This window comes from Cydia fagiglandana, chromosome Z (assembly GCF_963556715.1).
Source record: "Cydia fagiglandana chromosome Z, ilCydFagi1.1, whole genome shotgun sequence".
Taxonomy (NCBI): domain Eukaryota; kingdom Metazoa; phylum Arthropoda; class Insecta; order Lepidoptera; family Tortricidae; genus Cydia; species Cydia fagiglandana.
In genome coordinates this window covers 14,490,457-14,518,437 of record NC_085959.1, presented here as the reverse complement: position 1 = coordinate 14,518,437, position 27,981 = coordinate 14,490,457, and the positions used below count along the sequence as shown (strand labels likewise).

Genomic DNA, 27,981 nt, shown 5'->3' with positions numbered 1-27,981 from the left:
GCTACACGGGCGGTTCTACAAGGCCCTCACGGGACCCGATGTGGACCTGCTCGCGTCGGTGAACTGGTTACGATTCGGGGACCTCTTTGGAGAAACCGAGGGTTTTGCCTGTGCAATTGCAGACGAAGTGATGATGACGAACAACTATCGGAAATATATCCTGAAGGACGGTACGGTCGACATTTGTCGGGCATGCCGCCGTCCCGGAGAGTCACTCAGGCATATTATTTCCGGTTGTTCTCATCTTGCTAACGGCGAGTACTTGCACAGACATAATCTCGTAGCCAGGATTATTCACCAGCAACTTGCCCTTCTATATGGCCTTGTGGACCGCGAAGTACCGTACTACAAGTACTCACCTGCGCCTGTTCTCGAGAATGGTCGTGCCACGCTCTATTGGGATCGATCTATCATCACTGACAGGACTATTGTAGCCAATAAGCCTGATATTGTGATAATAGATCGACCGCAACGTCGGGCCGTGCTCGTTGACATCACCATCCCCCATGATGAGAATCTCGTGAAGGCCGAGAAGGACAAGTCCAGTAAGTACCTAGACTTGGCTCACGAGATAACCGCCATGTGGGATGTTGATTCGACGATCATTGTCCCGATAGTCGTTTCAGTGAACGGTTTAATAGCGAAGAGTCTCGACCAACATCTCGAGAGACTCTCGCTAGGTGGTTGGATCAAGGGACAGATGCAGAAGGCGGTGATCTTGGACACGGCGCGGATAGTACGTCGGTTCCTCTCTCTGCAGCCCTGACCACCGGTAGCTTGGGCCTTGCCCCGCTGCTGGCGGCACCCTAGGTTAGGTTTTTATAATGTGTTTATATGTATTTTTTATTGTTTTGTAAGTGTTTTTATATTTTACTTTTATATTCATATTATAAAAACCCTAGCCTAAGAGAAATGATGAATAAAATAAACAATATTAAGTGTCAACACACAAATCAATAAAGATAACGTTTATTTAAATTTTGTCTGAAGACGTGAAGTTTAACTAAAATATTTAAGTTCAACGTTAAAAAAAAATAGTGTACAAATATTTTAACCTAATTAAGTAAAGATCGTAACATTTACTACCCAAGCATGTCTGCGTTCCATTATATCCGGTAGCTTAATTAATATCTATCAGCAATAGCTCCAACATTTAATATAATCGCGTTTGTTAAAACGATAGTGCCGCCCGCTTCTCCATACAAACGTAGTCCCCATTTTCCTTCTTGGGAATATAATCTATATTGCCCATGGCTATGCCCTTTCGTTTCATTTCTTAAATTAATATAAGAGTTTAAGCAGGAAGCTTTTAAAATGTTGTATGGAAATTGTTTTTTCGCTTCTAACTCTTATAACAATCAAAAAACCGAAAATTTTCAACTTTAGTTTTACAAATTTACTTTAGATAACGAACGTCTAATATATAAATATTTTCCATAATGTGGATATCCAGAGAGGAAAAGGGGACGTTTGTGTGTCGAACCGGTCCCTTATCCTCTTAACCTCGTCAATAAGCAGCAATGTCATTAATATCCATTTTGGCCACATTATTTCAAAAGAATAAGAGCTAAACCAAGGATAACGCAAATCCTGTTGATATTTATTTTAATATTTGTAATTATTCTTAATTTTTTTAAATAAGTTTTCGTGTAGCTGAAGATATCGAATCTAATGCATCTGTGAAAGAATCTGTCTTAGTGACTGAAACGAAGATAAACGAGAAGAGGCGAGAAAAACGATGCGTGCCTAACTGTTCTCTTATCTGTTGTTTATCTTAGTTGGTGCTAGTCCAAGTAAGGCGGTGTGCCCATGTCAGTGCGCCGAACTAGTTAAAACATTGAATTGAATTTGTGCCCGTTGTGATTTTAATTTCTCACTAAAGCTGCGAATCGTGAGTAGACCGTTAGACCATTGACCGAAGTAACATAGAAATGGTGATTTTAAACTCATCATCATGTTACCTAATAGAAATCACTCGCTCGATGAAACGGTCTTCGAATTTTACCTAAGCAGATTAATTGCTAATGATGCTGCGAAGTATGAAGATAATGGTAAATACAATAACTGTTACTATTGTTATTCGCTACCTACGGTAAATGACCTCAAGTGTTGTTTCGGTGCAGTTCAAACTTAATGAATACATTCTAACAACGAGCCATTGAGATTCTCCAACGATTATTTTGCGTAAGGAAATTGCGCAACGCAACTAACAGTGCAGTGACTTGATTAAGGATTACCCAAGTCCACTGCATATTCTGTTATTTAGCCTTGCTCTAAAGTATACCTTATGTCATCGTAATAGTTATTATCGTCAATACAAATTCGAGTGGCCCACTGACCGTGGTTATGAGAACGGGAGCTATTCTGATGTTGAGTCATAAACTTGTTCTGTGCAGAAAGACCTTTTAATGTTTTAATGCTTGCTCTATTACGTCATTGTCGAAATAGTTTTATTGTGATGCCGGCGAGTTCATTGCACGTTTACTGGGTTGACCAATTGAATACGCCTAAAAATTGATTTTGAAAAGGCGACAAAAACGAACGCTTTACGCCACACATCCATATATTATACATCTCGCTCTTACGTGCTTGTTGGTGCGAGATGCACTGCTAACCGACAATGATGTCAGTTCTAATATGGAAGGTTATTCAAATATTTTACAGATATTTTTAAAATGAATATTCCTCATCTTAATTCAAAATATAATGGCTTATACTGTACAGTCATCAGCAATAGTATCTTACACAACTAGGGCCGCAAAAATATATGACGCGCTCTTATTGCGCTCCAAATAAGAACGTGTCACATATTTTTGCGGCCCTAGTTGTGTAAGATACTATTGCTGATGACTGTACATATATTGAAGAGCATGAAAACAATTCACATCGAATAAGGTTCTCTATAAAAAGTTAAAGGTCAGTGCGGCCAAATCCATCTTAGCGGCAACATAATTACCATCTGTTTTTAAATCCTAGAACTAGAAGCAAGACCTACTTTATCAAATAAATTAACAGTGTACTTTTGCTAGAAAAATGCGCTCCCATACGGAAATTCTTCAGACGGATTTGGCTGCATTGACATTCTACCTATTTTCATTCAAGTATACTCTTAGACCTCTAAGTACCTACTTCTATTTTCGCATTTATTAATCTTCATTTACTTTGTATTATATATTTAAGGAAAATCAGTCATCCCGTTTATTTACATTCGTCAATGAATCCAGCCGAGGCTCTGCTGGCAAATCTTTTTAGCTATTTTGCATACATCAGCAATAATCAAATACAATGCTTATGTCTCCAGTCGACGGCGTAGGCGGCATACAGCGTCAAGTTATATCTATTTGTCACCTTCCTATACAATGTATGTCAGGAGACAAGGCCTTACAAATGTGTGTTGCAGGCACCAGCTCAAGCTATGAGCCCGAGGGTCGGGTCGGCGGGAATGGCGAGGAGGACCTCTGGAGCACGTGGGGCCGAATCGTCAACAACTGGGAGACCGAATGGAAGCGGAAAAACCAGTTCGTTCGTGACCTGGTGCGGCAAGGCGTGCCCCACCACTTTAGGGGCATCGTGTGGCAGCTTTTGGCCGGTGTGGACTCTTCACCGGAGAAGAAGCTGTATGCGTCGTATATTAAGGTACATATTACAAAAGCAAGTTTCTTATTATAACTATCACGAATAGCGAGATGGACTACTGTAACATATCGAGAAGAATTGGAAGACCAGATGGAAATGTTAGACCTAGTTTGTTCAAAATACTGTGGCAAGGCGCATGAGGTACACCACTATTTTAGTGTACAGCCCAAAAAATTGTATCAATGAAATACCGCAAAATTCATATAATACATTGACCTTACTTATTAAGGATGTTAAAAATGACTATCAATATTTGCGAAAATATAATCTTGTTCATTGCTGCGGCTTTCTGGTAAGTACTGAGTTTTCAGAATGCAAAACTAGGAATGATTTATCAAATAATCTGTTTTCAGGCGAAGTCTGCTTGTGAGAAAGTGATTCGCAGGGACATTGCGCGCACTTACCCAGAGCACGACTTCTTCAAAGAAAAGGACGGCCTAGGCCAAGAGTCCCTTTTCAATGTCATGAAAGCCTACTCGCTGCACGACCGGGAAGTGGGCTACTGCCAAGGATCTGGCTTCATTGTTGGTCTATTACTTATGCAAGTAAGTAATAGTAGGTGTCTAGTATTTAGATAGTGACTTTTATAACTCTACTGATTTTCTCTTCCGCACCAATCGTAAGTTTCTGTTTGGCCCAATGGTTGACTGGTACCCAATGGTGTTGGGTGGACCGCCATTTGTACTTTCCTGTATTGGGCAATAAAGGTTAAATCAATAAATAAGTTAGTTCGTAGGTTTATCTAAATTGTATGTATGTACTAATCCTTGTATTACTAGTCAAATATACATTAATCTTATATAGTTATATACTTCTTAGGAGGTAGATTGAAGCCTTTTTAAACGACGCATCCCTGCCGAAAGCACGTCACATCTAAAGTAAACACGGCAAAAGTACCAACTATTATTTCGTTGTTGTTGCTGTACAAGTTAAATATTGTTTATTTATAGTCAGTTTTAGCCTTTTAACATTGCATCATCCCTGGCGCGCGTGGCAATCCCAACCAGGGTTGACTGTCCCTTAAATTTTTGCTGTACCTACTAAGGGCCACTTGCACTATCCCACTAACCCGGGGTTAAACGGTTAAACCTGGAGGTACCGTGGTTACCAATACAATTTGACACTGGGTTGACGATTAAACCGTTTAACCCCGGCTTAGTGGGATGGTTCAAGTGGGCCTAAGGGGTTAAGTTTGTAAGCACTACTAATAAAAATGTGTCTATGTGTTACATGAAATAAAAATATTCATTCATTCATTGTTGTTCCAGATGCCTGAAGAAGAGGCGTTCGCGGTATTGGTTAAAATTATGCAGCAGCACCGCATGCGCGACATGTTCAAACCGAGCATGGCCGAGCTCGGCCTCTGCATGTTCCAGCTCGAGAACCTGGTCCAAGAACTGCTGCCGGACTTGCATGTCCACTTCCAATCACAGGTAATTTATTAACACATACATACATTACTAGCTCAGTGACCCAAAGAGGATCTTGGTCTCCGACAGAAGAGAACGCCCCTCTGCCCTATTCTGCGCCACTTCACGTTTTCCGCCCGGGTGCCCCACATACGCTCTTCTCACAGCACGATCCTCCCCCATCCCCTTCAGGTGACTAAGCCAGCGGAGTCGTATGGCTAATTTGATTGATTAATTAATTTTATTTATTAACATACACATGTTAATATATGTATACCTAACAGTCAAAAAGGCAGAAGTGTACTACCCCACATAGACGGAACAGAACAACTCACATTCAAAACTTTCTTGAATTTGGAATGCGCCTGACTGAATTCTGTAAACAATTAACTAAGTTTCCCATTGTTTTTGGCGCCATCATAGCTTGCCCCTTTCTCTAGTTCTGGTCTATGGGACTATCCAGTCAGTTCAGGCCATAAAATACCAAAATAACACAATTTTAGGAATTGATAAGGCAAGCTATGCTGGCGCCATCTGTAATATACTTCGGCCGGCCATTGTTATTCGTGGTAGGGCAATCTGACAGTTATATTACTCAAATTTCGTACTAAAAGCCGTATTAATATGTAGAACTATGTATATAACTGCGTACCGCGACCATGTCAAAATTGTCAAAACCACAAGTGCTGAAAAGACTCGTCAGGGTGTCCATTTTCACTATTTATGCAATAGGGGTCATCCATTAATTACGTCACACGAATTTCTAGGTTTTTTGACCCCTCCCCCCCTCCTTGTCACACTTGGTCACATTTGGCAAACCCCTCCCCCCTAGTGTGACGTCACAATTTTTTCTACGAAATCGCCAAATCGAATTAAGTAAGTACCTAAGTATTATTAATATTTTATCGAAATATTTTTGACGATATAAATATTAGTAATTTTATAACCCAAAACTGCTTAGGAAAGAAAATCAAACGAATAAAAACGATTATCGTTTTAAAAACTTGTTATTTAAATGTACAGCGAATAAAATAATTTAAATAAATTTTCGGTTACTGATGAAGTTAAAGTGACGTCACAAACTTTGTGTCTCCCCCCTCCCCCATGTCACGATATGTCACATTTTCTTGATCCCTCCCTCCCCCTAAACGTGTGACGTAATTAACGGATGACCCGAATATAATCCGTATAAATTTATTTGTATTTGTTTTATTTGAGTGAGTGATACTCGCGATAACCGGAATACAATAGCAAATTAACCTTGACATGAATGTAAATACAGTAATAATAATACCTGTATATTCAGTACATATATTAATGTTAGCACGCTCCTTGTTTTATGGTTATTATCTTTTGCCGTACCTCATTCGATTTTACTGATCAAATCTAAACAATCTGCTAGGCACACAATGAACAAGGTTTCCACTTAAAAGTTAAACAAGATGATAAAATAAAATTCTGCCGCATTTCCGCATTAAACTAGTTATATTCATAAACTTCAAAAGGTTTTATTTGATAAATTTACAAAGCACAAACACTCCATAGAATATACCTGCCTAATGTTTTGCAGATAGCCCTGGTGACGAAGTTTCGAAAATATGTATGGGGGCCTAAATCTGTGAGATCAGAAAAAAAGTATTTTTTCATGAAGGTGGAGTAAAATTTATAAAGCAATTAACACAAGTCATATTTTGTGCGTGTAACACCTGCGTATTGGTTACGGGTTTTTGTCGTGGCGTCTTGATGCGTTCTCTAAAGATCGGTTTTCCTATCCTAGGATAGCGGTGCCGTTATATAGCGGCCGTCTCCATACTAAATAATACGGCTAAATATGGATGTCGTAGTTTTTGTATGGAGACGACCGCTATATGACGGCACCGCTATCCTAGGAAACCAGAGCATAAGGGTATATTTAACTGGGGGCATTACATGTCACGTCTTAACGAATTATGTCTATGTAACATAGCACTCATTGGTCAGTGGGATTGTTAAACAGCTATTAATTACTTACTTATGACTTAATTAATAATATTATTGCAATGCTTAAAATCGTGTTCGGAACTTTGACCGTAATGTGCAAGTTTACAATTTTACTTTCAGAGTTTGTTTGTTCTGGATGTTTAAAATTAACTATCATTCTTAAGGTTTAGGTCCCCTTACGATCTGCCTGACAATAGAATTACCTTAGCATAACATGCCATTAAATGTGCATCTGTCCATTTGCGTTATCTTATAACTAGTTAATGTTGATGTATTTATTTCCAGAGCTTCAGCACATCGATATATGCGAGCAGTTGGTTTCTGACGCTGTTCACCACAACGCTCTCGCTCCCCCTGGCCTGTCGCATCATGGACGTGTTCCTCTCCGAAGGAATTGAGATTGTGTTTAAAGTAGCCCTCGCTATGCTCACGCTTGGTAAAAACGACCTCCTTTCGCTTGATATGGAGAGCATCCTCAAGGTACCACTACATTTATAATATTGAAATGACACCTTATTCTTTCAATATAAATCAATCCTGCCGGTCTAGCATGAGTTGCTTTCTCGCGCGCGAAGCCATACATGAAGCGCGACTTCAAGTATGGACTCGCGCGCGAGAATGCAACTTACTCGTAGAGCTTATTTAGACGGTGCGAGAACTCGCATGCGACATTGTGGTTTTTGATCGGTCGGTTGAATTGGACGTAACCAACAGTCCGCGATGTAACTAAAATCTCATGCGAGTTGGCGCGCCGTCTAAATCCGCCCTTATGCTAGACCGCCTGGTAATAGTAGTAATGTATGGTTTTTCTTGCAGTATATACAAAAGGAATTGCCAGCGAAAGCGGAGGCCGACCAGGATGCGTTCATGAATTTAGCTTATTCGATTAAGGTTAACCCTAAAAAGATGAAAAAGCTAGAGAAAGAGTACACGGTTATAAAGACCAAGGAGCAGGGAGATATTGCGGTGCTCAGGGTGAGTTTATTATTTATATATGTTCATATTAATATTTAAAATGTTCCATAATAATTATTAAAATGCTTTACAAAATTTAATAATGATCGAAATTCAAACAAGTTTAAATAATGCTTGACCAAGACCACGCATAATCGCATATGCAAGAATATGCAGAGTAGTATAATTTTATAGTCACACTTACTGCCCACGCGTGGCCAAACAATATATAATGAGATTTAACTTGAATAAATAAATGAAATAAATAAATATTATGGAACATATTTACACAAATCGACTAAGCCCCATGGTAAGCTCAACAAGGCTTGTTGTGGGTACTTAGACAACGATAGATATTACAAGTTTTGTCATAAAATAATTCAAATAAATAGGGTATTTTCCTACTAGTCAAATCAGTTACTTTTTTAGAACTGTCAAAACGATTTGCTAATATGCAATTTATATTAAACATTACATCGTGACGTCAAGGTCAACTCACCTACTTTCATATTTCTAATAATTTCTATCCGATCTATTAAATAGAAATTGTGTTTAAAAATAACTACTATCTGTGTTTTTCTAATAATTGGCTACTTTCCTATACTTATTTCATACCGTGCACGAAATAAAGCACCAGTTAATTATTAGAAAAACATAGATACCAGTTATTTATAACATAATTTATATTTACTAAATCGGATCCAAGTATAAGGCACTGGTCCCACCGCGAGCTAGTAAGCTATGAGCTATCGGCTATATAGTTACTCGCCCAGCGGTGAGCTATAAATATCGCCGTGTCTCTTTTATTTACACGGGAGTGCTTATCTTTTGTTCGTGTTTATAGCCGATAGCTCATAGCTTACTAGCTCGCGGTGGGACCAGTGCCTAAAAAGTAGGTGAGTTGACTATGACGTCACTACACAAGATTTCATATAAATTCCATATTAGCAAATCGTTTTGACAGTTCTAAAAAAGAAGCTGACTTGACTAGTAGGAAAGTAGCCAATTATCTGGTGCTTTATTTCATGCACGGTGTAATAGTTATTTGTTTTACAAGGGGGCAAAGTTGTTGTTTAACCGCTCGTGCTAATATTGATACCCGAGCAAGCGAAAGATTCCAAAATTGAACCACGAGCATAGCGAGTGGTTCGAAATGGAATCTTGAGCGTTGCGAGGGTTTCAAAGCACGAGGGTTAAACAAAATTTGCCCCCGAGTGAAACACAAAATTTTTCACCACACCAACCCGAAGCAAATATTAAATGTAAAATATCAAACAAAATCAAACCAAATCAAATCCAAATGAATGTTATTAAATATTTATCATCCAAAATCATCATTTAAAAGTCAATTCTACCAGCAAACATAAGAAAACAACTCAAAATTTGCATTTGATTACTTTGCCTGCAACTTTGCTATTCGTTTTTGAAGTGCAAAGTAATTCTTTCCGAGCTGGTGTGGTGAAAAATAATTTATTTTAAATACAGTATATGTAATACCCTATTGTTGGGCAGTGTCTAAGACAAGAGAATCGCCTGCTGAAGCAGCGTGTGGAGCTCCTCGAGAAGGAGAGCTCCGCGCTGGCGGAGCGGCTGGTCCGCGGGCAGGTGGACCGCGCGGAGGGCGAGGAGGAGACGTTCGCGCTGGCGCGGGAGGTGCAGGCGCTACGCCGCGCTAACGTCGACGCGCAACAGCGGCTCGCCGTCATGCAGGACGAGATACGCTCGCTGGAGATGACCATAGCAGAGGTCAGTTAACCTTTGTCTCTTTCTAACTAACACAAATGTCTTGGGACACGCTATTAAAGTCAGACCGAGAAAAGTCTGCAGCGGATTTGATAGGCCACACAGTGCAAGTTTTATATATCGTCATAATTTCCTAGAAGTTTGACGTTTAAAACAACACTTGCACTGCGTGGGGTATCATATCCGCTGCAGACTTTTTTTGGTCTGACTCTATCAACAGCCTTTATGATAGAATTGTCAGACTTTTATGATTAACGTCGTAAGTCAAGTCAAATATTTTATTGTGCATTTGATGATTTTATAGGTGGTTCTCCTTGCTCGATTTTCATACAAACTTTCTTGGCAACCTAGTTCCTATTATATAGGGTTTCTTCACTTGTATATGTAATGTTTGGGTAGTATATATATTTCTGTCTTCGCTTAACGTAAAAAAATACTAGATTTTGATTAAAATTATTAAGAAAAAAGCCTTTGAATATTGGTAAAATTTTGCCTCATTGCTTGTTTGTGTGAGTGATGCTTATAGTATCGGTGTAATTCTAACATGGCGACTTCATTTGACAAGCAATCATTTTTAATTTGTCAAAGGTGTAACAGATGGCACTTTAAAACCGCAACACAGATTACCTGTGTATTTTGTTTTATTTTCACTCAATAGAGGGAGGTATATTTAATGCACAAAGCATGTTACGAGCAAAAAGAATAGATAGTATAGAGGGGTCCTGTCAAAGTAAATTTTGTAGTCACGGTACATTTACTGCCATCTATCGACACACGATTAAAACTTAAAATAAAATTGAAAATGTATAAATGAATTAAAATATGTTTACGGATATATGATTATTAATTTTTATTGTTCCACAATGACCCATGTTCTTTCACTGATACGTGTTAAAATTGTTAAATATCAAACGGTGTCGCCAACGCCATCTAAACGACAATAGGCCAAAGGTGTATGGCGCCATCTATTCGACAGTGACTTTTGCTTGACATCCGAGGCACGTTTTTTTCTTAGACTTTATTTATCTTATACGGAGTTATATATATCTCTGTTACGAGTATACCTACTCATTTAAGAATCTCCTTTCTGATATAATTTCATTTCCAGATTTAATATAACTTAATAATTATTATGATTATTACACAATAAAATACATTTATATATTTATAGAAAGGTCAGTCCAAACAATCATTCGCGTAACGGTTGTCCACCGAAAACTTTTGTGAATTCTGCTTTCGTTTCGGTAGAAATATAAATGTTCTCTGGAAAAGCCTATGTTTATTGTAACAATGATTTTTAAACTAAAATACCTAGCTATATTTTTCTCAAAAATATATAGGTATGTGGAGAAAAATGTCATGTTCTTGTAAATAAACAAGATTCTATAATATCTTCTGCTTGTGCATAACAATAACATTAGTAGATGATATTTTTAGGGTTCCGTATCCAAAGGGTAAAACGGGACCCTATTACTAAGACTTCGCTGTCCGTCCGTCTGTCCGTCTGTCTGTCACCAGGCTGTATCTCACGAACCGTAATAGCTAGACAGTTGAAATTTTCACAGATGATGTATTTCTGTTGCCGCTATAACAACAAATACTAAAAACAGAATAAAATAAAGATTTAAATGGGGCTCCCATACAACAAACGTGATTTTTGACCAAAGTTAAGCAACGTCGGGAGTGGTCAGTACTTGGATGGGTGACCGTTTTTTTTGTTTTTTTTTTTTTTTTGCATTATGGTACGGAACCCTTCGTGCGCTAGTCCGACTCGCACTTGCCTGGTTTTTTTCAAAAATGCTGCCTTTCACCCGAGTTAAAACACTCTACTTTTCATTTCGCATACGAGGAAAGTAAAATGCATGTGATTTTTTAAATACATTTTTATAGTAGGTATTTTCAATTAACAATTTGGCCAAAAGTATCGTTATTTATGGAATGGGGAGTCAAATATCAGAATGGAATTTGTATAACAAATCCATTTATACCCAAATTTCAATTGCTTATTGTAAAAAGAATAATAAAATCGTACTTGGAATTGGAACCTAAACTGCTCTAGTGCAGAAACGTATCATTTCCTGCACACCTTTTACAACAACAATGACCCTCTTTCATATATTCGGTCAAATTGTGCTTTTTGAAAAACTAATTATAGCCAGCCTTTTATGAATGTAGTATGATACCTTAGGGTATGGTGCTTTACGCACACTAGCGTCCCTTCCCCTCCCCCTGACGCAACCCCCCCTTTTTGCATGAAATATGTCCCGGTTCACAGTTTTTTACATTTTTTGAGGAAAGTATACATTTTAGGAAAAAAGTGTCAATGAAAGAAATAATCCTTAATAAATTCTTAATAAAAAAGGTCATATTAATTTTTTTTATATGATGCACCTAATTCATGTATTAGCTTGTCAAAATTCGAAATAACATAGTTTTTACTTAGGGTTCGAAACTCATTTATTATACACGGTGTAACATGAGGAAACCGAATAATTTTAACAGCGTATTCCTGATCACATTTAGAGACAAAAATGTCCTATAAACTTTTTGAAATTCGCCTAGTTTCAGAGTTAATACCAATTAAAAAAAAACAAGTTTCTATTGTTACATAGTTCAAAACGCCTTTTTGATGGCGATGTTGTTACTATGGGATTTAGTCTAAATATCCTTATTGATATGTCAAAAAGTGACAAGTAACACTTTGCAAAAACTAAGTTTTACGAAAAATAAACCATTTTAAGTGACAAGTTTACCAATAGCATTTAATTTTTATGTACAAATTCATTCATTAAAAAAAAAAACCAAGAAAAAATTTTTTTTTGGCGAAATTGACCTAAACACATATTACATCTTTTCCTTTTTTTGACCTCATGTATACATTTTAGGATAAAAGTGTCAATGAAAGAAATAGTTCCTTATTAAATTCTTAGTAAAAAAAGGTTATATTCATTTTATAACACTTATTATACAAGGTGTCCTCAAGAAATGCGAAAGATTTTATTTCTGAGGTCAAAAGAAGGAAAAAATGTATGTATGAGTTTAGGTCAATTTCGCCGAAAACAATTTTTTTTATTGTTTTTAGGGTTCCGTACCTCAAAAGGAAAAAACGGAACCCTTATAGGAATCACTCGTGCGTCTGTCTGTCTGTCCGTCTGTCACAGCCGATTTTCTCCGGAACTACTGGACCAATCAAGTTGAAATCTGATACACATATGTAAGTTTGTAAACAAATGAATTTTAAACATGGGGGCCACTTTTGGGGGGTAAATGAAAAAATTCAAAAATAAAAATGTTCAAACTATATCATGTTACATATCAAATGAAAGAGCTTATTGTAAGAATCTCAAATATATATTTTTTATAATTTTCGAATAAACAGTTTAGAAGTTATTCAAGAAAATAGGGAAAAAATGACTATCCCCCCCCCTTTTATCTCCGAAACTACTAGGTTTAAAATTTTGAAAAAAATACATAAAATAGGTCTATACCTATAGATGACAGGAAAACCTATTAGAAATGTACAGTCAAGCGTGAGTCGGATTTATGTACGGAACCCTAGAAACGCGAGTCCGACTCGCACTTGGCCGGTTTATTTTTTTTTATATGTCTTATGTCTTGGTCAAAAATTACATTTGAATTCATTTTACGTTCTGTACTTTAATTTCTTGCCCGATACTTAGGACTGTACATTGCATTATATGACCCCGTTGTAGGTAGAATCGATGGCGCGCTTTAATTCTTTTTTTGCATAACTTTCTCAGTTTTTAATGGAAATCTAAAATTTAAGCAGTATCCTAAACCTGAATAACTGTTTTTTCAGATAATTTACGCAACATTTTATTAACATTTTTAATTTAGCTATAAAATTGATATACACCTACTTTTTTCATAAAAAGTGTTATTTCTTTGTTTATAGCTCTTAAACCGTACATTTTTTTTACAAACAATGTTTAGGTGAATCATAATATATTTAATAACCTTTCATTACATGTAACTCACGTGTATGTGAGACTCGTGGTATAGCTATAATTCACATTTTACGAAATTCGGCAGTGATTATTTATATGACGTCATTATTTGTAACTGAGGAACAACAGAGATGGTCTCCCGGCAGTTCTAGAATCCAGGTCATATTGCATAACATACTAGAAGCTTATGCGGATTATCCTGAAAATGACCAATTTGGATTTTTTTAACTTTTATGCATTTGTATGGGCAAATATCTACATTTTGATGCATAATTTCCACATATTTGGTCCAATTTTGATTTTATTGATATCAGTGTATGGCTTGAGACGTCATCTTTAATGTTGTAGTACATTGCTTTATCGTCCGACTTTTGGTTTGGTTGTAAAACCCAAATAATCGAATATTTTTTTACGTAATTTTTATTTTTTTGTAAATTTCTCTTAAACTGTAGCATATTTTGGTACACATTGTGTAAATAAAATATAGTTTATTTAATTGGCTTTCATTTAATACCCTACACGTGTATGTGCCATGCATAGTTTGGGTGCAGTATGCAATATTCGCAACGAAGCGGGAGTCATTTTGATGACGTCATTCCGCTGAAGTAGATGGCCGGCGCCGCCGTCTCCCGGCAGTTTTGGAGACCCAATGCCATGCCCAACAACATACTAAAAGTTGGTAGCGGTTTCCGGCTCTGAACTATCTCTGCGACCGTTTCCCATAAGGCATGGCACTAATAGTTTTTGCAACGTGTTACTTAATTGTCACTTTTTGACATATCAATAAGGATATTTAGACTAAATCCCATAGTAACAACATCGCCATCAAAAAGGCGTTTTGAACTATGTAACAATAGAAACTTGTTTTTTTTTTAAATTGGTATTAACTCTGAAACTAGCCGCATTTCAAAAAAGATTATAGGACATTTTTGTCTCTAAATATGATCAGGAATACGCTGTCAAAATTATTCGGTTTCCTCGTGTTACACCGTGTATAATAAATGAGTTTCGAATCCTAAGTAAAAACTATGTTATTTCGAATTTTAACAAGCTAATACATGAATATGGTGCATCATGTAAAAAAATGAATATGACCTTTTTTATTAAGAATTTATTAAGAATTATTTCTTTCATTGACACTTTTTTCCTAAAATATATACTTTCCTCAAAAAATGTAAAAAGCTGTGAACCGGGACATATTTCATGCAAAAAGGGGGGGTTGCGTCAGGGGGAGGGGAAGGGACGCTAGTGTGCGTAAAGCACCATACCCTAAGGTATCATACTACATTCATAAAAGGCTGGCTATAATTAGTTTGTCTTCCCCATACATTAGAACACAATTTAACCGAATCAATAGCATGAGAAATGAAACGGATATTTCTTGTTTTCTTTGCATTAGCATTTTTCTCTCGATAATTTAATCAATTTGCAACATAAGTAGAAGAATCCTCATATATCCATAAATATCAAAATATAAAAGGACATACATTTTCAGAAGATTTCCCCGTGCGGCGGCGTTGCCAAATGGTTTAAAGTACGACATGCTCGCAACGTTTGGATGTCAATAAGTCGACAATTAAAAATTATATTTCAAATGGCTGCTATTTAACTGATCACCAGATTTAATAAAATTTAATACCAAAAAAATTTACTTTACCACCCTAAAATAATGAATGATCACCAAAATTATAACACCATTTTAATGTGAAATGATTACCAATTTTATTACATTTTACTATCCTATTAAAGGAAATGACACCAAACTAATCATTATTAACCCAAAAATTGTAAATGATTACCAAATTTCAAACCCCATTTTAATGTCAATTGATAACCAAATTTTCACATCGTGATATCCTATTAAATAAAATGACACCAAAATAATCATTGTAAACCCAAAAATAGTAAATGACCACCAAAATTAGAACTCCATTTTAATGTAAAATTATAACCAAATTTTTAAATCTTGCTATCCTATTAAAGCAAATGACTCCAAAATAATCATTGTAAACCCGAATATAGTAAATGACCACCAAAATTGTAACCACAATTGTTTCTGTATGGGTCACAGATCAAACCTAACCTAACCCACTTTTCTAGTAGAATCTTTTTTATGTAAGGGTCGCAGTTCAAACCTAACCTAACCCACTTTTCTAGTAGCATTTCGTTTCTGTATGGGTCGCAGTTCAAACCTAACCTAACCCACTTTTCTAGTAGCATTTCGTTTCTGTAAGGGTCACAGTTCAAACCTAACCTAACCCACTTTTCTAGTAGCATTTCGTTTCTGTAAGGGTCGCAGTTCAAACCTAACCTAACCCACTTTTCTAGTAGCATTTCTTTTCTGTAAGGGTCGCAGTTTAAACCTAACCTAACCCACTTTTATAGTAGCAATTCATTTCTGTAAGGGTCGCAGTGCTAACCTAGCCCACTTAACTGATAGCAGTACAAACCTAACCTACTTTTCTAGTAGCATTTCAGTATGCTCCTAGAAAAGTAGGTTAGGTTAGATAGGTATATATATGGTGCGGGGTACGGAGGGTTGAGCGGGAGGGGCTAATAATTTTGGCAGCATTTTACTTTATTTGGTAATATGTATACATTTTTTGGTAATCATAGTGTTTATTTAGGTGAAAATATCGCATTAATTTGGTCTTCAAGATTTGGTGATCATTAATGATTTTTGGTAATCATTCAATATATTTGGTATTCGAATACAATTTGAAGTGCAGTCGTAATTAAAACGGTGGTACTTTTGTAATTTTAGGCCTTATTTTTTTGGTGTTCAGTATTTTTTTTTGGTAAGCATGATTTTTTTATTTAGGGTACCAAAGTATTTTTTGGTGGTCATTATATTTGTAGCCATTTCAAATCAATTCAAACTTGATATTTTTGACAGTAATGGGTTACTTAAATAAGAAGGCATTTTTCGCCCGGGTCTACTATGGTCAAAAGGTCTAGTGGCTTTTAGCTATTGAGTATGAGTCTAACAAGTTGAACAGCATGACAGGGTTCAAACCACGAACAAAGACTCATTTCTTTTTGTATTTATTTATTTATTTTATTTCATCTTTTTGGTAATTTTATATGCCTTATTTTAAAAGTTATTTTAAGTAAATGTGTTGTATTTGATTATTTCATATAGGTATATCATTTCAATAAAATTTTGGAAACTTTTATTTTATACCTGGTCAAGCAAATCTTGTCAGTAAAAAAAGGCGCGAAATACAAATGTTCTATGAACGATATCCCTTCGCGCCTACATTTTTCAAATTTGCCGCCTTTTTCTACTGACAAGATCTGCTTGACCAGCTATACTTCGTCGATAGTTGACTTCTTATGTACCTATTCTGCGATCCTAATTAGCCTCATGCATGACTTTTTTTAAATTATTTTAATTATTATTTATATCCTTTGAAAACCGGAAAATAAAAAAACTTTTATAAATCTTCCCATAATATTATTAAAAAATAATTAAAATACTCAAAATGTTTTACTCACGTAAGTTTAGTTTCGAAGAATAACATACGCTTAAAATAATTCAAAAGAGAATGCTAAAATTATAAAATAAAAAAAAATTGGCATTGTCGGGGTTTGAACCATGTATCTTAGCTACAATCTGATTTTTTTCAAAATAGAGGCTACGGGTGCCACGAGCACATGACAGTTGATGGTCGAAAACATTAGTTGCTTCTGAATGCCTTGTAATTCTTAATCGTTGCTCAAACAAGAATTTATTATTTAATTTCCAATCTTTTTTCAACAATAAACATTTCATCCGCTGCGCCCTCTAGGTTACTTTACTGTAACATTACGAATCTGCTGACATTTGACACTGACTTTAAGGTGACTTTAAGTACGTAAGTGTGCGTGAATGCAAGAAATTGCAATATTTTGCAGTTGGATTCCGCTAATAACGAAATGAGACAATGTTGAGTTGAACATGTCTCGATTTGGATGTAGTATTTTTTATAGTTTTCGCACATATCAACACATCTTATGAAACTTTGTATTTTGGGAGAAATAGTGAAAATCCACAATTCGTGCACAGTGACGCCATCTTTTGGCTGATAATCGGCATCCCATCCCTAGACATCCACCTTGTCTCAACATGAACCCTAAGAGGGTATAGCAACATTAAATATAAATAGACAATATCAACTAGATGTAATTCAAATCTTATTAATACCTATTATTTTCACAGTAATTATAGCGTCTAAATTATACAACTGAATAATCTTATTTCTCAAGAATCCTTGAATTCTATAGTATCATATCGCTGGCCCAATATTACAGGGTTCTATGTAACATTTTCAAGATAGTTGAAATTTAATGTCACTATGACAATGTTCAAATTTCAATCCGATAAAAGTGAAACATTGGGCCAGCGATATGCCGATTTAAATGTTGTCTGAGTTGTATTTTAAATCTATGAATGTGGTTTCTACCTGTATCGACTTTGGAAGCGCCTAACCGTATTCGCATGCGATGGAAGCGTCGACAAGTGATTGGGCAATAATGTACTTACTTACTTGGTTGGCGCGGTGACCCAAAATGAGTCTTGGCCTCCAACACAAGAGCACGCCACTTTGATCGGTCCAGAGCGGTATCCCGCCAGCTTTCGCCGACGCCGAGCTCACGGAGACCTGCTTCCACTAATGTGCGATATAAATTTGTAGAACAACTCCCGGCAATCGTCCCTCGAGGGCACAGAGGGGCAGGGCAGCGAGGAGTTGGCCCGCTGCCTGCAGCGCGAGCTGGTGCGCGCGCGGCTGCACGCCGCCGAGCGCGAGGCGGCCGAGCGCGAGCTCACCGCGCGCATCGACGAGCTCGAGAACGAGAACAAGAGCCTGCGCCGGCAGCGCGTCGACAACAACGTCGCGCACCTGCAGGTTAATACAGTACAGGGTGACTTCAAATTAAATACTGTGACAGGTGATTGATAACCAAAGAGGAAAGTGTTCATTTGAAATTATTTAACATTCTTTGTTAATCATTATGTTAGGATAACCATTTGAAGTCTAAAAATGAGATAAATATAAAAATACTTTTGATTATTTTAAAAGCATGACACTTAATTGAGGGGCTTAACTTAGGGAATATGTATGTAAAACATTGATTTTGTATTACCAATTTGAAGTCACCCTGTATAATGAATCCATCCGTATATACCCATCCTTTGAATCCAGTAACTGTAATGCCATACGAAAAAGGTCAATCTTTACAGATAACAGGCGGCTACAATCAACGAGCTTGCCGAGTCCGTAAATCATTAATCCGATCGTCTCACTTGCACTTGCCGTCTCTAACAATTAGAGATGCACCGGATATCCGGTTACTATTCGGTATTCGGCCTCATCGGCCCTGTTTTTGATATCCGGCCGGATAGTGTCTTTCCTTGATTTCGGAGTAAACGAATTGGATTTCTAAAACAATTTAAACATTCCACTCACTTACACGCACTAATTTCGAACCTAGAAATGAGTCCACGCGAACTTTCACTACGAAACAGGACAAAACCTACACAATGTGAACCTGAAAAACCATAATGTAGGAATAATTTCGTAGCCGAATTATCGGCTGGTGGTAAGGCCGACCATCCGGTATCCGGTCAAACAACTATCCGTTGCATCTCTACTAACAATGCGTGCCATAGATTTCTTCTTTATTTTTATTGCTCTCCTGGCCCGCTACATATGGAGTGAACTTCCAAGCCAACAAAATTACTTAACTCACTCGTAACGCTTTCTAAAGGACGAGCGCATTACTCGTGTTGTCACAATGTACGGTGAAATAGAAATTAACTTCTCGTCCCGAAATTCATCGAAATATGTATTATTCTTCACCAGCATTTTTTACTCTTATGATTTATTGTTATGATCAAATGTAGAGTAACGAAGAACGTTGACAGATTGTAGACCTCAAACAATTGAATGAATGTATATATTACAGGACGAACTCATTGCTGTGAAGCTGCGTGAAGCCGAGGCTAACTTATCGCTGAAAGATTTGCGTCAACGAGTCACCGAGCTCTCTGAAGCTTGGCAGAGGTATCAGCAAGTAAGTTGGGAGAAAACCATGTATATCAGACACAGATAATGAAGTTTATATCTCCAAGTTACTTATTAAACATTTTGACCAATAGGAACACAGACAAGAACCGACCACGGCGCCGGTACAGTCCAACGTGGTGTCAGACATCATGGCGACTCCCAAGAAACTGCTCAGGGCGTGGGAGGGCCGCTCCGCCGACATGCAGAAACTGGACGAGGAGCTCATGAACACCAGGATACGGGAGGTCGAGGCGCTCACTGAGCTCAAGGAGGCCAGGCTTAAGGTCAGTGCTCATATCTCGTTCATTTATAATGGAATAGACAAGAATTCAACACAGCGCTGATATAATCTAACGCCGGACTACTAAACTGGAAGGGCCTCTCCGCAGACTTTCATAAATTAGTCGAGGTCAAGGCAGGCTTAAAGTTAGTGATCCTGCAAGTGAGAAACACGTTCGCTGGTGTCACAACGAATATAGTGTTAGAAAATCGAGCGGTTCCTTTATTGCCACTACGAACGTTATAATGATTCACAGTCGTTTTCTGGTTTGAGTATACAAGGCTGATTTTTTAAGAATTTATTTGTCCAATGTATATTTTGTCTCACATTTTCCTTAATGAGAGAGAGACGCAATGACATTGGACCAAGATATTTGACAAATGGAATACCATTCTTAAATACCATGTTTAAAAAGCAGTCTCGTACATACTCAAATTCACAGTGATTTTTATCTAACCTAAGACCTGTGGTAGACCATGTCGGTCTCGCATCGGTCTATTAGCCACCAAAAACGGTGTTTCTCCGGTGTTAGACCATAAATCGTCTGCAATAGACGAAAAGGCCTATCATGATATAATTGTTGCAGCTGATGGAGCTGGAGACGCAAGTGCACGTGTCGACCAACCAGCTGCGGCGGCAGGACGAGGAGGCGCGTGAACTGCGCGAGAACCTGGACGCGGCGCTGCGCCGCGAGCGCGCGCTGCAGGCGCGCCAGCGCGAGTTCCAGCACAAGTACACCGACCTTGAGAGCAAGGTCAGTTCACGCGAAGCCTTAGAACACACTGTACTCGTAGTTAATTTCTTGCGGCAAGAAATGTAATAGACCTTCTTCTTCATCTTTTTGCTCGCGTTATCCCGGCATGTTGCTACGGCTCATGGGAGCCTGGGGTCCGCTGGACAACTAATCCCAAGAATTGACGTAGGCACTAGTTTTTAAAAAAGCGTCATATCTGACCTTTCTATCCAGCGGGGAAACTACACCTTTGATACTTTGTCAAATGATGGACTATAATTTATGGCATGCTTGCATGCAGTGCGTTCAGAGCCTAACTACGGCTACAAAGTAAATAAAAATCCTTCTAAGCTTACTTAGGACCGAGTTGATAGATATATAGGTAGAACAAAGTGATGGGAATAGATATAGAAAGTTGACATTCATGATGACATCGCTACACTTTGTCATTACAAGTGCCATGCTATAGGGTTATAACAATATTGTTATTAGGTCAAAAGCTTCAAACTTGCGGCTACGTCTGAAATCACAAATCGCGTAAGATAACGCTTGTCATCTCTTACGCACATCACTAATTAGAAAGGGATGGGTAGTTTATAATGTGCGCAACGAACAACAACTAACAAATCCTTATCCTATTATTGTCCTTTTACTACCAAAACCCTTTATTTCGCCGAGACATGTATATTCCGTAGGAAACAATGTAGCTTCCTGTTTCTGTGTAGTGAAATGATTGCACCTTTTTCCCTAATTTGTTTTAATACATCCTGCTAGTTGGAAAAACCTTAGTTGGTTTACAACAAAGGGAGGACCTTTGTTAATGTTTTACTATGTAACTTATAATAGGTATACAACCGTTGTTCTACTTTTAATTGTCATTACGGCGATTGTCTGTAATTTGTGAAGTCCCACAGGTAAAGGTACCTTATGACGGTTGGCGCTTACGCTATTATTAACGCCGCTCCAATATTATTGCACCGCTATGCAACGTAAGCGCCAGCCGCAATAAGGTACCTTTTGCCGTGGAACGTCACATTTATACTAATGATGAACTTTTTATTATTTTTAGGCGAAGTACGACTCGATGCAAGCCAACATTAGAAATATGGAGGACGCACAAAGAATAGCGGAGCTAGAAACAGAAGTCTCCGAGTATAAACTAAAGGTGAGTTTCGCAAGATCAAGTTAGTTCACCAAACTTAGGTATTTAAACTATACGCTGTGTCTTTAGGCAGGCGTGGCTCACTCCGCGATTTTTGTCGCTTTGCTACAGGTAGCTAAAAGTACATCCGTTCGACCCCAATTTTGGGGAAAGCCATAAGCCGCGCGTGGCGCTGTCGCCAACTAGCGGCCATATCTGTGCTGATCGTAACAGACGCGTTTTGTTAGAGAGTGAGTCTTCTGTACCAAGTGCTATTATTTATTCTGTGCTTCAGGTATTTAAATGAAAGTAAACAAACAATTTGTACATTTTCGAGTAGTTATAACATTTATTGGTTAACCAACCAAAAGCGCCTGGATCTGTCACTGAACGACCGGACTTTAGCCTACATTATTTGAACATGTAATATTTTCATCTACCCTCAAGCTTAAGGAGCCAGTTGAGGGCAGATTTTGTTTACTTTTATTTAAATACATAAAGATGAAGACTATAAACCCCTTATTCATAAACGTTTACTAAAGTTGACAAGCCGATAATAATCGTTTGTCCCTTTCCATCATAACAATTAGTCGAAAAGGGACATATGATTATTATCGGCTTGTCAACTTTGGTAAACGTTTATGAATAAGGATCTTTATTTATCTTCGTATAGAATGAAGTGATGGCAACCGAAGGAGAGCTCCGGAGTAACATGGACGACACAGAGCGCGTGCGGGAACTACAGGAACAAGTCGCGGAACTTAAAGCAGAGGTGAGATCACCGCAGTGCATAAATAACCCGTCATATTACAGGTGGCTTTAAGATTGGGCCTTTTAGGGATCGTACTCGCTTATAAACCGAGCCATAGGGTTGGCAACTGTCAAATGTTTGCATAGATGACGCCATCATAGCTTGCCCTCTTCTCTAGTTGAGTTCTATGAGATTTGGCGTAAAGGGCTGGTATTCAGGGCTAAAAATTTGACAGAATTAAAGGGATTGACAGGGCAAGCTGCATGCTGGCGCCATCTGCAAAACACTTCGACTGGCCAACCCCATTTGGTCTAATAAATATTTAAGATCTGTCTCCCGAAAGATTTCCTAGTTCCAAAAGCCGTTGAGTTTACCAGAACATTCGTTGCTCAAATAAAGGTGAATATTATCTAAATAACACAACAATGAATGCATTTAATACGCCGTACGTTTTAATCAGTACGAAAGTATAAGTCCCAATCTTATAGACACATTAAAACAAATATAATTTAATTTTTCAACCCAAGCTGTAGATCATGTGTCAACGAGACGACATCAAGAACTAACATCGCGCCTCGCTTTGCTTCACTAAACACATTTTAACTATTCGCCAACAAGGAATAATTTACATGCTTAATGTTTTATCACGATTTACTGTAAATATTGATCACAAATCTGGTTGGATATCATTACACAGTAGGGCTAAGATCTCATAAGGAATATTTACCCTCATCTGTTATTTGAATTCGCTCATTTTTATTAGGTAATAGCAACATAAATAAAGGATAAATTTCACATGGGTTTCCTCCGGGCCATTCGGGGCAATGGTTAACTTAACTATACACGAATATTTATTGATAGCAAAGATGTAAAGTCTAAAAAAGACCGAGTTTTAAAGCTGAAATAGGTGTTAACCGTCAAGTCTTAACTACCAAAGTTACCGCACCTACTGACACCTACTTTAGTTGTAAAATTCGGGGCACAAGGCATATCTTCTACTATTAATATATCTTTGCTATACAAAAAAGTTTATGCTACTTTTGATGCATTACCATAGCTTTATAGAAAAACAAAATGATAAATATTTTATAGTAATGTAAAATAAAATGCAAAAGAAGAAATACATTGTCTATTTTGGGCTCGAATTAGCTAGACAATCCTTTTATTTAATAAAAATGTACATATTACATCGCGTATTTAATTTATTTTAAAATAACAGATGAGGATAAAAATCATACACAAGGGTATTTCTCTTAATTTGAGGTGTGAAGCAACATGTTGGAGGCCGCACGATGTGTTGCGTCATGGGCTATGAGCTTTACGTTGTTTATCACATACTTGGCTTTCAGAATAAGGCGCTTCACTTGCAATTTTCAAGTAATAAAAAAAGTTTGCTACTTCCACTTGAAAAACAGGATTAAAAATTTATATTACGGGACTGTCATGGACCCGCTGAAGTTTCTTTAGGAACCTATTTTAACTTTCACCAGACATATAAGGGAAAGACAAACAATGTGCATTTTTGAAATTATGATATTCCAATCTTGTCTCTTTAATGTAGGTATACCGGTTATGGGTTACAAGTATATAGCTGGTCGTTGTCAGGTATTTAAGTATAATCGTCACACAATTACCCTTTTCATTTTTTTTAAAGTAGGACCCATAATATCGACTTTAATTTTAGACCTATTATTTAACTGAGTGCAAGTTACTTCAAAATCTGCGCTCATATTCGACACATTCAATGTTTCATATTGAGTGTACATCACCAACACGTACACGATTCACGTGCAACCAATTTTTTTTTTTCAATTTACGGCTAAACGACCTAGTTATTTGTGAAAGCAGGTGTATTTTCCCAATGAGTACTGAGTTAGGTACTGAACTAATAGTTACTCAATGAGTATGTACATACATATACCTAGCTTTCTCTGTGTTGTTTACAAAGTTTACAATGCGCTTCCAGTGATGTCTGATAATCTGTTTGGCACTGCACAGTTACCGACACCCATCACCACTCCGGACACAGAGCCCTGGAAATGGCTCGAGTAAGTCAAAAGTCATTTCAACATTTTATTTTTGTGGTAACATCTGCCAGTAAGCTTTTGTATTATGACTATGACAAGTATGTGTGTAATTATCCTTGTATATCCGTGGTCCAAATGTCTTGGTAGATACATATTTCCAATTTTATAAAGGTTTACTTCACTTTTAGTTTATTTACTATTTTAAACTCTTTTGAATGTTTGTGGCTTTCTAATTTTAGCGAGAAACAAATACATCTTTAATATATAGGTAATTTTGCGGCTTCGCAAAGAGTCGCACATAGTTAGTAACTACGTTATTATATGTGTACATTATAAATACAAATGTTTAAGTGATATTCAGGAAATATTTCGCCAAAGAAATATACATATATAAGTGTAACTAGTAAATTAATGTGTTTTACCAACGTAATCCTTGCGATTCGGGCTCGCAATGTTTGGCTATGTTTTTGTATTTCACATTTATGCATGTTATGTTAGCGCACTAATATTTTCTTAATATGTATCGCACTTTTGTATGCTTTGCATGTATGACATCAAGCTTCATTATCATTACCTTTTAAGTGACTATTTCAATGATGTAATCGGGCCTTAACTAGTAACATTGCTGTGTGGTCATAAATATGTAGTTTCTGCTGATAGAGTTCTGGCTTTCTAGTACCAAATGTGAATATCTACCGCGAAATGCGAAAATTCGTTATCTGCCTCTCGAATATTATTATCTTAGATAACGATATCTATCTTGAATATATATCAATATCACAATAATCGCATATCAGATTAACGAGTATTCCATTTATTTTTTATTTTTGCGGTAGGTCCTCAGAAGTGTGTTTGAGCTAATTCCCCGTACTTACCTGCCAACAGAAACGTAATGCCGCGCCATTGCGTTATATACTTGCTTTAAGTACTTATTTTACAACTATTCTAATCCGTACTAGCCTTGTTTAATGATTTTTCAGTACATATAATATGTTTACGTACTTTTAAGTAGATAGGATGTTTTTGTAATGTAATCTCTTCAATGTGTATCTGTATAAAAATAATTAGGTTAGTAGAAATGGTTGTAGTTAAACAGAAAACAATATTACTGGCTGGCCATCTTTGAAACACTATACAAAAAAGCTGAATACTGTTTTAGTAAATAACATGTGACCATAATATTTCCCTCTGTATGGCTACGTTCGTCTCGCATGAAAAATATTTCAAATAGTTGGATCATCGTTAATTCGTTATCGTGTAGGTAAACAAGTACTTAAATTAAAAATATATGAACCCGGCAGCTATAGTTAAAATTTAATTAATTTTAAGTCCTAAATGGTAATTTGTTTCTATTTTCACAATATGGCATCCGATTGCCGCCAATTTGATTTGTCTTACTTTCATGTATCTATTCAATGATACTCGGACAAATGTGAGAAATCGATTGACGTATAAACCTCCAAAATCGGCCCACGCGTTGGGCTGTAGGCAAATGTTTTTTTTTAATTATGAATGGGCTTACTCATGGCCACAGACTAGCCGAGGCGTAGACGTGGCCTACGATGGAGCGAGCTCGCCCAGAAGGTGCCTGTTCACTCTTGATTTGAAGGTTGCCGGGTAAATAAACAAACATATGTAGACTGATAAAAGTGATAAGATTTACACATTACGCCTATCTTGAATAGCAAGGTACAATTATTTTCCATCGCATTTTCACGGAAGCGTACGAACGCATCTTGCTATTTCAGTCAGACTCAGTATAAAAAGTACTGAGGTGGATTGAAGTAGCATGACAAATACGAACGTTTCCGAGAAAATACGATGGAAAACAGTTATGCACTACATCTGTATAAATTCAGTCAATGGATATAAAATAAGTTATAAAAAAAAATATTTTTGGTACAAGCTTTTATCGCTGACTGTACTCCTACAGGAAACTAAGACATATAATAGTAACGGGTCCATATTGGCTCGCATAATAATTGTTTGTCTATTGTAATGTTACGCATATAACTCATTGCGCATAATTGTTATTGTGCTGGTAATATTAACATTTCTGAAAAATTATAACACAAACCTAACCTAACCTACCCTATTCTACACAACCTATGCAAAATATTTTCGAAAATACTTTCTGTTCCAGCTGGAGAAAAATTATGCGGAAAGAGATTTATGCGTAACATTACATTATGACAATCAATTGTTATGCGATGAGATAGGATCCCAATACTAACAGGGCAAGTTAAATAAAAGCTTGTAAGAAGTGTGTAGATTGTGATCCAAACTTTTTGAACTCCACTCCACCCAAATGACCAGGTATACGTTTTAATCCTATTTTTGTGTAGGTCATGAGGCTAGAGGCTTCCAAAGCGCGATCCTTGGGTCTCAGCCACCGTCAGTCGGTCATCAGCCGCAACATCTCCTTCGAAGACGACCCGTTAGACCTGGAAGAACTCAACAAAAACTAAAATATATTATTTCACTACGACCTCGGATAACAGTTTGTGTGGCAACATTGTTACTATTGAGCTCAGCTTACAATTTACATATACAGTTGGTCAAGCAGATCTTGTCGGTAGAAAAAAGCGGCAAATTTGAAAAATGTAGGCGCGAAAGGATATCGACTCATGGAAAAATTGATATACGCGCCTTTTTCTACTGACAAGATTTTCTTGACCGTCTATAGCTGTGTTATTACACACGGAGCTGCAATTATGCACGCTACTTACGCGCTCAAATATATTGCACTATAGTTTACTTAGATGCCAAAATATTTTTGAGTGCAGTTGTAGCCTGTAGCCGACAACTTAGTCGATGCATTACAATTGAGTCAATACATTTAGATTATATTCTTCAGGCATCGATTTTTGACACATGAGGATTAAAGTTGCTATAAAGCTGCAATACAAGTTACAATTTATCAAGACAAAAGAGTTATTGATTGTAATAGAGGTAACATCTAAGAAAAAAACGTGCCACATGGGTTGAAGGCCGAAACAGGTGGCGCTGTACTGTGTCGTATATTTTATGGTCACTGAATTGTCAAACGTACATTTTTGACAACCAGAGTTACCGCATAATTTATTGAGCCGTACAGCACCATCTCGTGTAGCTGTCTTAGTCGAAGCACGAAATTGTAGACTGTATCTAGTACAATCAATAAATCTTTGTCAAGACTAAACCGACAACGCCGGCGATCGATTATTGGTCAAGCAAATGTCAATTCTATTAATGTTGCCGGTATACAACTGTAAAATTATAACTTGTGGGTACTTTTATAAAATAGGGTCCTGATTTAGACGTAAAACA

At 37.1% G+C, this 27,981-nt stretch overlaps 2 protein-coding genes across 4 annotated transcripts in view; one reads left to right on the top strand and one right to left on the bottom strand.

Moving 5' to 3' along the window:
* Positions 1-27,154, top strand: part of LOC134678916 (ecotropic viral integration site 5 ortholog) — a 52,241-nt gene extending 25,087 nt beyond the window's left edge. For 2 of the 3 annotated variants that reach the window (XM_063537664.1, XM_063537663.1), the window contains exons 3-15: positions 3,401-3,636; positions 3,990-4,181; positions 4,905-5,069; positions 7,311-7,505; positions 7,842-8,000; positions 9,492-9,725; positions 18,367-18,579; positions 19,640-19,747; positions 19,833-20,024; positions 20,607-20,774; positions 21,823-21,918; positions 22,568-22,666; positions 27,018-27,154. In XM_063537664.1, the coding sequence (XP_063393734.1) occupies positions 3,401-3,636; positions 3,990-4,181; positions 4,905-5,069; positions 7,311-7,505; positions 7,842-8,000; positions 9,492-9,725; positions 18,367-18,579; positions 19,640-19,747; positions 19,833-20,024; positions 20,607-20,774; positions 21,823-21,918; positions 22,568-22,666; positions 27,018-27,140 (2,180 nt within the window). In that variant the 3' untranslated portion in view covers positions 27,141-27,154. Of the gene's footprint in view, positions 1-3,400; positions 3,637-3,989; positions 4,182-4,904; positions 5,070-7,310; positions 7,506-7,841; positions 8,001-9,491; positions 9,726-18,366; positions 18,580-19,639; positions 19,748-19,832; positions 20,025-20,606; positions 20,775-21,822; positions 21,919-22,567; positions 22,667-24,643; positions 24,694-27,017 lie in introns of all 3 variants that reach the window. The other variant, XM_063537665.1, reaches the window with a different exon arrangement.
* LOC134678927 (peptidyl-prolyl cis-trans isomerase Fkbp12-like) overlaps positions 1-27,981 on the bottom strand; it is a 207,818-nt gene that overhangs the window by 91,971 nt on the left and 87,866 nt on the right. The window lies entirely within an intron of this gene.